Source organism: Sorex fumeus, unplaced genomic scaffold, assembly GCF_029834395.1.
Source record: "Sorex fumeus unplaced genomic scaffold, SorFum_2.1 ptg000061l, whole genome shotgun sequence".
Lineage (NCBI taxonomy): Eukaryota > Metazoa > Chordata > Mammalia > Eulipotyphla > Soricidae > Sorex > Sorex fumeus.
The window spans coordinates 29,661,945-29,675,360 of NW_026606118.1; the positions used below are offsets into that span (position 1 = coordinate 29,661,945).

Here is a 13,416-nt window from a genome sequence, read left to right on the forward strand (position 1 = left end):
TCATGGTTTACTTCTCTCTCCATGCTCAGGGATATTCCTGGTGGGACTTGAGGGACCATATATGGCGCTCAGGGTCAAACCCAGGCACTGTAGGCAGTGCAAATATCCTGACCACTGTACTATCTTTCTGACCTAAAAATTTGTGATTCTTTGAAAAAATTTTGGGGGATTTTTTTTGGGGGTGCCACACCTGGCAATGCTCCTTGCTCCTTGCTCCTTGCTCAGAAATTATTCCTGGTGGGGCTCTGGGGACTATATGGGATGCCAGGGACCGAACTCTGGTTTGCCATTTGCAAGACACGCATCCAACTTGCTGTATTATCTTGCTAGCCCCCAAATTTGTGATGCTTAAATGACTTGCCACAAACTATTGACTTCATATGTCTGTTATTTTATTTACACCAAAGTGGCCAGCTCTAATAATAGATATATTGCTCTAAAATTTTGTACATTAAGTTATAAGAAAAAAATACTTGTAACTCATAGCTCACATACAAAATCCACACATCTATGATTCTAGTGAAAACCATTAGTTTTTGTTGAATAAAATTCTCTCAATTTAAGCAGATGACAAAATCTTTAAAAAGTGAAATGATATCAAATAAAATATGACAATACCATCTGGTTTCCTCAATAAAGTACTATGGTATTTGATATTAAGAGAAAATGAAAGTAACATATATTTTTTAAAAAACTTAGGTCACCAAGTCAAAGTATATTTTGGGTTAAAATTATTTAATTTCATTAGTATAAGATGAATAACTGTTCTAAGACAACCCTATAAAAAGCAGTTTATGTAGTTTTCTATAGAACTCAATGACTAAACAATATGCCCTAATTAACTAAATTAAAAAGACCAGAACTCTCTCATCTGTTATTTTTGGTTCTTTTTGTAGCTAATGGTAACAAAGTGTCTAAAAATAAGGTCTCAGATTCTTTTCCTATTCATCTTCCTTGTGTTCTAAAATTCTTGCTGCCCTCTCACACTCTAGCTTTCTTGCATCTGGGTTTTAAAAAAACACAATAATTAAATAACATGGTTTACAACAGTGTTGAAGTTTGTGGTTTTGTGCACAAAGTTACTGCACCTCTACCACTACAAAGTGCCAAGAATTTCCACCACCCTTCATCCTCATGTCACTAGAAGGTTTGCACTATCCCTCTTGATAATCTCAGTTCTATAGTCAGAGTCCAAAGACATTTTTTCATTGGCTATTGGCTATTTGCTTTGTTTCTTTATATAACACATTCGAGTGAGATCATCCAGCGTTTGTTCTTTTCCCTCTGACTTCTTTTGCTTAACACAATACCCTCTAGTTTAGTCGTATCCAATCTGGGCTTTTCAATATGGTCTTGTACCCACCACAAATAATAACTTTGCCTATTTTAATCCACGTGACTTCATTTCTCAGCTGTTTGTCATCTCTCCATCTTTCATTGTATATACTTTATTATTATTTCATTGTATATACTTTATTGTATATACTTTATCTTCTTTATTTTGTATCACTGAAGATTTTGGTTTTAGACTTAAAATTGCTTACTGAATTGTTAATCCTTTGATGGAACATGTGCACTGGTGGTCTTTGCATTCCCAATGCTCAGCCCAGCACACTGCCTGGTGGATAGTAGTTATTTGGATAGATACTAAATGAATTCCTTTGAAGCACACACAGTTTTGAATAACATATTTAATATTTTAAAAAATTGCCTTCACATTTACATGTTTTGGTTTATAACCTACTTTTCTTAAACATTATTCATATAATTTATTAATTTTAAAGTATTCATTACAATTTAATTTTTTATTTAGTTGCTTATCATTTATTGATAGACACAAAAACATTTAGAAAATTTCAGAGGACATTTCCCACAGAATATTTTATTCCTTTTTTTTCCTGAGAATGTTATATTATGATACTAGAATAAATTCTGGATAAGAGATTTTTTTAATTTCCATTTTACAGAATTTCTATAAATCTGTAAAATTACAAAATATTAAACAATTTGTATAGTTCTAAGTAAACAATTACTAAGTTTTCAGTGGTGGGGCTAAAAATGAAGTGTCTTTGTGTTTCTTTTGACCATTTATAAAATACTGATTCTGTGTTTTAAATATTGATTCTGTTGCTTCAAGATTGTTTCAACAATGTTGATTCAGTTGTTTAAATAACTTTTAATTGTTTTAAATAATTTATAATAAAAGCTCAGTGGAAAATTTCTAATATGAACACCTTCTTATAAGTCAAGACTGGTAAGGATTTGCTGGCTTTGCATTCAAGTACTATAATACTACTTTCAGCATGAAAGAAATTATATATGAAGCCAAAGTAGGGCCACAGAAAATTTCAAACAGGAAAATATTCAAGTATTATAAAGAGGATAGAGAAAATGAGTGATAAAAATAACGTAAGTTACAAATTAAGGTATACTACTTGAAGAAACTCTAATATTGAGGGAAAGAAGGACTTGTAAGAAGCCACAAGCCTGATCTGAAATCATTTTTGGAGTACTTCTTTTCCCAGGATTTACCTACATAAACTGAGCTTAGCCAAGAAACTAAGGAAACAAATCAAACTTGATCAGTTTCTATAATTTCTTTATTTACTCTAGCTCTTTCAGCCTACTAGTTTTATTATAATTGAAAAAAACAATAATTTTTTAGCAACTCATATTTCAAATAGTAACCTTGCAATGAGGGATAATTTCTCCGCCCCTTTCTTTTTCCTTTGTTCATTACATCTAAGTAAGTCACAATTCTTGCTATATAGTTACTCACCCTTTGGCATTTATATGAAAACTTCTGAGACCAATTTTAGATTGAGACAACTATTATGCTAATTTTTTATAAAGATAAAACATGTGCCATAGGATGAGGGAAAGATGAAAAAAACTTTTGTTATAATTTGCTACTTAAATTTGACTGACAACATTGCCCTCTGAAAAAATCTTAAGGAGCACTTAATTTCAATGTAACCAGCTTTCCATTAAATTTTTTATTTACCTTTTTTTATTCCATAAAAACAATTCTAAATTTAGAAATAATTCTCTGAAATATCTGCACTGGCTCATAGTTTGCATCCACTTAAAAATACATTGAATTCAGCATTTCAGAGTAATTCAAGGTGAATTTGACACTTAGGTCTCATTTATTGTAATGATTCTGAACCAGTACTTTAGTAAAGGTGAATTATTCTTCATATATTTGTAGACAACACAAAAAATAAAAACTGAAATGTTAAAATAATCTGGAGATATAGCAGTCAAAGAGAACAAAACTGCACACAGTGTCCCTGGCTAATGACCCTTTCCCATATTCCATATCAACTGTCCTGAAAGCAGAACAAAGGTGGGGTTCAAGCATAGATCCCAAACTTTAAGTATGCATAAACAGAGATGGACTTTTCAAGAGAACTTAAAAATACCACATCATTTGGGATGGGTGTGGTGCTGGAATTATGTGCATGAGAAACCATTATTAATAGCATTGTAAACTACAGACTCTCAATAATGCCAAAATTATAAATTTTTCAGGTTGACTTCAATATAAACTCCCCACATTACAAAGTCATCATGATCAGAGATGATGTTTAGATATATAGATGTATATTTAGTTTTCTAAGTTGCATATTTTGATTGGTTCTTAAGGGCACAATATTACCTTCAAAAACACAAACTACACTTATTATTAAAAAGAAATCAGAAGACTGAAATGCTCTTAAAGGATTCCAAACTCCTTCTCCTTTACTCTTAGAGAAGTCAAGTTTTCTCACGGAAGACTTCAGAAAATTCTAAGTGATGAGGCACTTAGAACTCTAAGCAACAAATGAGTCCTTCAGGCAATGGTGAGGCAATGCTTCTATTGTGGTTGCATTGATACTGATTCCTTTTCTTGATGAAATTCAGGTGTGGTGTTTTAAGTTTTAGCAAATATATGTTTGTATTTTTTCTTCTTTCAAGAGAATAAACCTTTCATGTTCACTTCTTTTTGATATAATTGGGTACAGTATTGCTGTAAAATGGCAGCCCTTAGACTTCAACTACTAATGGTTTGATCCAGCCGTACTGATTTCTATAACTGTACCAAACACTTTCTTTAACATAAGATTTCAAGGGACTTTGCTAAATATTTCAAAAAAAGGTATCCTATTTTTAAAATAAAAAGTCTATAATTTTATGTTTTGCTGATATTCCAAGAAGCATTTAAAATCACTCGGTTGCATGGTACCTAACTTATTGACAGTTATTTAAAACAAAATCTTTTCCTTTGCCACATGTTCTATACAGCTGTAGACAAGTTATAGCTGTTCACTAATCTATAAAATATCTATAAGTCAATGAAATATGGAACAAGAGACAGTAAAGCAATGGAACAATAGTAAGTTTAAGGCCACCAACATAATATATCGAAAATGAGAAGTCTTACCTAGCATGCAAACACATGTGACATTCTGATCAGGGTTATCAAACAAGATTTCGCCACACCTCTGAAAAAGAAAGAAAGCCATAGTTATTTTAGAATTTTAAGGTAACATACTCATACAATTGACACCATTCTGACATTATTCTATCTTTATGTTTTCCTTGGTTAATTGTGTCTAGGGACTTGTGTTAAGAGTTCTTTCCTGGAAGTAATTATTTGGGAGATAAATTGGGAGAGATTGATACCACATCCTTCAAATCTAGAGCTGATCTGTTTGTTCTTATGAGGAGTCAGAACCAGAGATGCACCAGGTGTCTAATAGTTCCTATTAGGTGTATACATACTAGATAAGCAATCTGTTATGTCTTTAATAACTCTCAAAATTGATCTTCATTTTGCACCCGAATTATGCTAAGTTGTCACTTAACAACCAAACAATCTTAAACTGGGGATGAAGTAAACTTGAAAATGATGGAAAAATTCCACTTGTAAGTTTTTCCTGAAACCATATTTTTATGAGAAAATAGCAACTTTTTTAAATCTGTATTTAATTTCTCCATATGGGCTGGAGAAATTAAATACAGATAAGAAAAAGTTGCTAAAGATAGCACAGCGAGTAAGGCGTTTGCCTTGCATGCAGCTGACCTGGGTTTGATTCCTCTGCCCCTCTCAGAGAGCCCATCAAGGTACCGAGAGTATCCTGCCCTCATGGCAAGCTCCCCATGGTGTATTTGATATGACAAAAACAGTAACAACAATGGAGACGTTACTGGCTCCTGCTCGAGCAAATCGATGAACAACAGGAGGATGGTGTTACAGTGCTATTTAATTTCTAACTTCTTAAAACTTTTGTAGAAGGCAAACTGTAAAGATATAATCAGTTGATTTAGAACAGATCACATCTATGTATATGATTTTTAAATGGTTAGTACTTTCATCACGGTCACAGTCCTCCTGTTGTTCATCGATTTGCTCAAGTGGGCCCAGTAACGTCTCCATTGTGACACTTGTTACTGTGTTTAGCATATTGAATACGTCACGGGGAGCTTGCCAGGCTTTGCCGTGTGGGCAAGATACTCTCGGTAGCTTGCCGGGCTCTCCGAGAGGAGTGGAGGAATCGAACTCGGGTCGGCCGTGTTGGCTGCATGCAAGGCAAACACCCTACTGCTGTGCTATCGCTCCAGCCCAGTACTTTCATATGTATATAAATGCACCAAGAATGAGTAATTCATAAAGAAGAAAACTGAATCATCAATAAACACAGAAAGCATATTCAGCGATACTAATAATTGAGAAACAGCAAATTAAAGATAAAATGAAGACTACTCATTGTTGTGGCAAAATTTAGATATCTGGTAATAACATGTATTCTCAAGTATGTCAAAAAATACTCTCATGTACTGTGGGTGAAGCATAAAATGATGGAAGTACTTTGTAGAAAAATTAATCAAATGTAATAAAGTTAAAATTTGCCACCTTATTACATGTTATTCTCTAGAATAACAACTAGAGAGTTGACAAGTAATGATAGGCAACATTAATGCAGACTACATAGCGCAAAAACAATATATTATTCATCCACTGGTCTACTTTCACAGAGCAGTTAAAATGAGTGAAATAGTACCACATATACTGGAAAGATATAGATTCATTATTTTTGTTTGCTTGCTTTTAGTCCTACAGGCCTTCTAAGTGGTGCTCAGGGGACCAGGAAGTCACTCCTAGATATACTCAGTCAACTGGACAGCAGCTCAATGCTAGGGCTCAAGGATGCAGTACTGCTTGGGCCTTGTGTGCTTATTCCTAGTGACCTCCACGGTCATACCTGGCAATGTTCAGGGGGTTTCAGGGCTGCACGTAGTGTTGCTCAGGAGGCCACATGATTCTGGGATCAAATTAGGTTGGGCTCATGCTAAGCTTACACGTGCCCTGACAACAGTACTATCTCTCAAGCCAAATATAGATTTAAAACATGTACATATATTTAAAACATGCACACATATTACATATTCATGTTATTAGTGTTTATGTAATATAAATATGTCATCTCCATGTATAAACATATGTAATTTTCAAGAAATATAAATACACATATTATTAAATACATCCATCATTTATGAATAATTTATGGTAAAAAGAGTGAAAATGTAAAAGTTAATTAATATAAACTACAGAGAGTAAAAAAGAGTTGGAGAGCATATAGGTGCTATCAACTTTTTAATGATGCTAAAATTATTATCCAAATTGTTTTCAGTACTTGAAATATTTTTTTATAAGAAGAAATTGCCTTCAGGGATGGAGAAGGTGAAGTGTTTGCCTTGTATTTTACTGACTTAGCTTTGATCCCTGGCATCCTGTATGAATCCCAAACTCTGCTGAAAGTGCAGAGCCTGAGTGGCTTGAGTGCAGAATCAGGAGTAAGCCATGAGCACTTCTGGTGTGTCCTCCCCAACCCCCGCAAATAAATGCCACTCCCCTCCAAAAAAAAAAAAGAAAGAAAGAATTGCTTCCATAGGTAAGACTCTGGGTACAATTATGATTGTAGGACCTTAATTTCCAAATTATTACTTCAGATTACTAATTTAAAAAGTCAGAATATTTTAATAAATTTGTTACTAATTCTTTGTCACTAGGAATTTTCTATTGTAAACCCAAAATTAATCTCTTAGCCAGGAAGAAGATAACAAAAACAACAGATGAACACTGTCTTCCTGTTGTTCATTGATTTGCTCGAGCGGGCCCAGTGAAGTCTCCATTTTGAGACTTGTTGTTACTGTGTTTGGCATACTAAATATGTCATGGGGAGCTTTCCAGGCTTTTGCCGCGAAGGCGAGATACTCTCCATAGCTTGCCGGGCTCTCTAAGAGGGGCGGAGGAATTGAACTCGGTTCTGCCAGGCTGGCTGCGTGCAAGGCAAACACCCTACCGCTGTGCTATTGCTCCAGGAAGAAGATAAATATTATAAGATACTGCATATGCTAGAATTTTTAAAATTATATTAAGATACTTATTTTTCATTAATTACACTATATGTTTCCACAAAATGATCCTATAATTAGTTGTGGAAAGTTGAAATAGGTGTAATTAAAAAAAAAAACTTAAGTATTGGACTGGAGCAATAGTATACAGCAAATGGGGTGCATATCTTGCATGTGTGACACCCACATTCTATCCTCCCTCATCACCCTGTATGGTGCCCCTAAGCACTGCCAGGAGTAACTCCATAAGCCCTGCTGGGTGTGACTCAAAAACCAAAACCAAACAAAAAATCCATAAGTATTTAACAAATCTCTTCTAAGAGAACATTGTATTAGAAATGAAATTATTTCAATATTAATAACAATACCAAATACACTCAAAAGAAATAAAAACTTTAGTGACAGTGAAAAGTAGACATACAATTCCCCTTGTAGCACTTCTAGCATTTTTTTTTTCTTTTTGGGTCACACCCGGCGAGTTACTTCTGGTTCTTCACTCAGGAATTACTCCTGGTGGTGCTCGGGGGACCATATGAGATGCTGGAAATCAAACCCGGGTCGGTCGCATGCAAGGCAAATACCCGACCTGCTGTGCTATCGCTCCAGCCCCTACTTCTAGCATTCTTAAACCAGCAAAGATTTTTCCTGCTTCAGATAAGCTTTCATGCTCTTTTTTTACTCTGAATATTTGCTATCATTTGAATGCATTAGTCGCTCAGCAGGCTGGCAGTAACTTATCTTCACAGAGCAGGTGTCTTATTATCTTTGGATAGGAGGAAAGATTAACAAATAAAATCTAAGATAGAAATTTTTGTTACTTAGAGATTTGTCCCAATGTCAGCTCAGGCAATAATTGTTTTCCTCAAGTAGGTAATGTTAAATGTTATCAGCAAATAATTAATAGGTCATGATTTTTTAATTATTTCCCTCACACCTACAGTTTTTTATTTTAAGCAGAGAAGAAATTCACAAAGGGACTTAGATGCTTATCAAATCATAAGATGAGCAATTTATAGGCTGGCCTCCATGATTGACTCTCAGACAAAAGTACAAGATTGATTTATAAAGGAAATGATGGTGGGACCACAACCAGAAAAAGAGAGAAGCAGAAGGCCCCACAGACATTGCTGATTTTTTTTTTTTTTGGTGAAATACCATGAGATACAGTTGTAGACTTACAAGTTTTTGTGCTTGGGTTTCAGTTATACAATGATTGAGTAGCCATCCCACCACCAGTGCCCATTCTCCACCCCTACCAATCCCAGTATCCCTCCCACCACCCCACCCCCCATCCCACCCTGCCTCTGTGGCAGGGCACTCCCTTTTGTTCTCTCCTTTTGGGTGCTGTGGTTTGCAGAAGAGGCATTGGGTAGCAATCATGTTCGGTCTAGAGTCTACTTTCAGCATGCATCTCCCGTCCTGGGCAGATCTTCCCAGCACCCTTTATTTGGTGCTCCCTTCTCCATCTGAGCTGCCTTTACCCCTAGAGTGTGTGGCTGGCCTCCAAGCCATGGAGCGAACCTCCTGGTATTTATCACAGCTGTTCTTGGGTGTTAGTCTCTTATTTTGTTACTTTATGTCACCCAGATGAATAGAATCTTTCTATGTCTATCCCTCTCTTTCTGGCTCAAGAAATTGCTGATTTTAAGAATACACAGTATGACATTGATCTAGAAATTATAACTGATTCAACATTTTAATTGAATCGATAAGTACGAGAATGTTGTATCCTTTTTTTCCCTTCCTGGGTCACACTGGCAATGCTCAGGGGTTACCCCTGACTCTGCACTCAGAAATTACACCTGGTGTTGCTTGGGGGTGGGGGTGAGGGGACCTTATGAGATGACAGGGATTGAACCCAGGTCAGCAGTGTTCAAAGCAAACGCCCTTGCCCTCTCCACTGTCCTATCACTCAGACCCCTCAAGAATGTTGGATACTGATAAGAAATCTCTACCTGACATGTCTATGACTATGCTCACTAGATCATTAAAATGAAACAAAATAAAGCAAAAAGAACCTTGACAAGATCAGACTCATTTTGGAAAAGAGAAGATCAGAACTGAGTTTTCTGAGCCGAAGAAAGTTAACCATGGTCATTGGTGGAAAGTGGAGGACATCACTTTTGTGCCCCAAAACAACAGAGTAAACCTAGAGTAGCCACCAGGGCCTCTTCAGAGGCTGCCTTTACTCCCATTCTACTCTCCTGAGTCCTGATTTTGCAAGCCTCAGGATACTCTTATGGTTTCTAGTAAATAAGAGAATATCTTGACTACGAGTGCATCCATGTGATCTGATTGTCCTTGAGCCCCTCAGTGAATTAAAAATGAAAAACAAACAATAAAAAATGCAAAATTGTCTCATCAGTGTCAATTAAATGAAGAGCTTTTTTTAAAAAAAAAAACTGCAGTTCTATACTATATTCTGGAGAGTAGAGATCATCTGGTGTAGAATGAGAAGACTCTCCCCACCACCACGTATATATACACAGGAATAAATATTGCCATTAGATACAACCATATAATATGGAGGTGCTGAATTGAGAAGACATTTTAAAACCTTTTGGGCCATGTCCCATGTCATATTTTCCCCCAGCAAACAACTACACAGTGTAATCAAAGTCAGACTTCTAGAAAATAAAACTGGATAGGAAATGGGTTGGATCTATAGATTATAAAAAGGAGAGCTCCTGTTAAAAGAGCTTGTACAAAATTTAAGCAGGACCTAGAAATCTGGAACTCCATTAATGTCTATCAAATAAGTAAATGGGTGAACATTGAAAATGACATAATTATTGAGTGTGATTATTGACTCTTGCAAACATTACCTTCAGAGTATGGCTATAAATTCAAATGTGAATTAAAGTGGACTCTCTTCTGAGGAAGTTGACAGCCTTTTCTGAACTTCCAAAGCAGAAGGAAAACTATGAATTCTTAATTAGGACAACAATTATTGCCTGGGTATATCAGAGAAAACTTCCAAAAAGAGGTAACAATGGGCTTGAGCCTTGAGAATTGGGGCGTTGGCTGACAAAAGAAAATACCCTCCCCCATCCCAGGCAAATAATCTGCTTGTGAAAAGCCCAGATTAACTGATTGCTGTGAGAGCAAAGCTGATGGGGGTGGGGGTGATTAGGCTAGGGGTTTAATCAAAGCAGAAGTCTGAAATGAGATTGGAATAAAGTAGAGCCAATAGTAATTAATATAAAATTATTTGGCTAGATGAGAGAGGTTGGATTTACTTCTAAGATGCGGGGATGTTTAATTCTTTTAACACTGGAACAAATAATCACAATAGGACAGTACCTGATATTCCTCATCAACAGTGTTACCTGCAATTTTTCTGTCCATTTTTCTATGTTAAAGTGATAGCAAGCCTTAAATTGCTCACTACTCCTTGGATTATTTGGCGAAAGATCTCCCTTTAATCACACATTTGAAACTTCATGTGGGACCAATTTCTGCTACTGCTGAGACCATTAGCACCTAGTGTGGAACACCAGCACAATTCCCCCAGTTCCCAGAGGTCACATTTTTCAGGGGCTCTTACTTTACAGTGATCCAAGTTCTGTCTGCCACCTGGGTGGTATCACTAGGACTTAATCTCTAAACAGAGTGACAGCCCTTGGCACTCTAGTGCCAGAGGATGGCTGATTTGGAACTGAGGCTGATTCTGTCTCTTTCTCCTGTTTTCCTTTCCAAGATTTTCCAGTGAAAAAGCAGATTTCCATCCCATCACATCACAGACTGTTAAAACGTCAGACTAATAAATTTTCAACAATCTGTCAGTGGAGATCTCCAGCAACAACCTGGCACCATCTTTGAGTCGGGACCTCATCGTCTAACCCAATCTCAGCCAGTCAAAATAAGAGAACACCAGCAAAAAGGAAAAAGAAAGATAATCACCTCGAGCAGAGTAGGAATTCTTAACACATCCATTGTTGCCAGCAAGTCAACAGCAAATCTGTGGGCTACATAACCCGAGGTGACCCTTCTAGAACAGCCCTCCCTCATAAACCTCTAATTAGCTCTGGTTAGGAGTGACTTGAAAGATATTAATGCATTGCTATTGGAAAATGAACTGACCAGCTTCTAACAGCTTTGTTTTCTTCTTCAGTCAAAGAACAAAATGTTAGTTCAATGGCATAGGCTTTCTGTGAGAGAGGTGCCAGTAGCAGCAATCTCCAGTCTCTCACCATTTGATGATACACCCCTATTTTTAAATGTTTAAATCTCTAAACAGATTTTTAAATGTTTAAAAACTGCTTATTATGAACCTAACCTTGGGAAACCTGATTCTAATCCAAGAGTCATTTTTTAAAGTTATTAGTCCAGAATGCAGCGTTTGGTTTTCAGTCATTTTGGCCCTGGGCAGTAGAGGGCACTAGAAAATCTGTATGTCTAAAATCACTGTCAGCTCTTTTGGAGAGTCTGTGACATTTGATGATACACAGGTTCAGAACTGCTGTGTATTATGGTGTTCTCTCCAATTCATAAAGAATTCCCTTAGGCACTGCATTGAGTCCTGATTTCCACTGCACACACTGAAATACTCTTTGAAAATCGCAGTTTTCACTGTGCAAAACAATGCATGTATCCTTTGAGTACGAGTAATATTAGCAGTGTCTATACTTGGAAGGCTGGTATCATGTGGAATACAGCATGGATCAGTTTCTACAGCATCCATTTTTGAAAAATGATTAGATATCTTGGTCCAAGATGTTTTGAGACTAATTCACTAAGAATTCCTCTAAATCAGACACGAACACCTATGCCACAAATCTTGATAAACAGAGGAAAAATTAAGTCCGAATTTTGCAACACTACTTTATCTTTTATTTATCTTTCCAGAATCCTAAGTGTTGATAGTTAACTGCAGCTAATTTTCAGAGAGAAAAGAAAATGCTCCTCTAAAAGCAAACAACTGAAGTTATAAACACTTGATGTTCCTAACGGTAAACTTTACAGATTCCTGTGATAGAGAAAAGGGGATGCAGTGCAGAGAGAGAAATGATTGGTGAATATCAGATGAAGAACTTGATTATCTTGATTTGAACTTGATAAGAACTTGATTTGAACTTGGATTCAAATCCCAAATCTGTCCCTCAACAGCTAAGAATCTTGGTGTATTATTCCTTATTCTTTCAAACCCCTGTGAAGACCAGAGGGAGTAACAATGCCTGCTCCTCTATTGAAATAGCTAAAATACATGAAAGAGTCTTGTGTGCCCTGAAACCTGTCATGGGGTCTAATGTAAACAGTGTGCTTGGGAAGAAAAGATGTAGGGTGAGAGGGCGACTTGGTGGCATTGTATGACAGAAGATTCAAAATGCAATTCTACTGCATAAACCATGGGATTTTGTGAAGGAAACACTTAGCTTCTCCCCATGGTAGCACTGTAGCACTGTCCTCCTGTTGTTCATCGATTTGCTCGAGTGGGCACCAGTAACATCTCCATTGTGAGGCTTGTTACTGTTTTTTGCATATCGAATGTGCCCGGGGGAGCTTGCCAGACTCTGCCATGGGGGCAGGATACTCTTGGTAGCTTGCCAGGCTCTTTGAGATGGACAGACAAATAGAACCCGAGTAAATGGCTTGAGCCAAAAATAGGTTTCTAGTTTACTGTGGATCAGGTAACTTGGTTTCAAGAGTGTTAAGGCTTTGGTTTGATAAAACAAGGTTACTCCACCTGACTTTAGAAACTCCTCAGTTACACTTATTTACAGGAATTTGAGTCTTGTTATCCTGAGCTCATTTTCAGATATTAACCTGCAATATCAAACTATCAAACTTGCTCTTTTCAAATCTGTGTTTGATAGGGTGAGAGTGATACTTCAGAGATATGGCACTTGCCTTGAACACTATCAACCTGGGTTAGACCTTCTGCATGGCTTATGGTCCCCCAGCCCCACCTGAGTAAGCCCTGAGTACCAACAGGTGTGGCCCACAAAATTTAAAATAGAAATAGATCTGATGATTTGAGAATTGATGAAATTGATCAATAGATTAGGGAATTAA

At 36.6% G+C, this 13,416-nt stretch overlaps 1 protein-coding gene across 2 annotated transcripts in view; it reads right to left on the reverse strand.

Moving 5' to 3' along the window:
- The window catches only part of PDE7B (phosphodiesterase 7B), a 355,250-nt gene that overhangs the window by 237,767 nt on the left and 104,067 nt on the right, over window positions 1–13,416 (reverse strand). The window contains exon 3 of one of the 2 annotated variants that reach the window (XM_056126213.1): window positions 4,427–4,487. In XM_056126213.1, the coding sequence (XP_055982188.1) occupies window positions 4,427–4,487 (61 nt within the window). Of the gene's footprint in view, window positions 1–4,426; window positions 4,509–13,416 lie in introns of those variants that run through there. The other variant, XM_056126214.1, reaches the window with a different exon arrangement.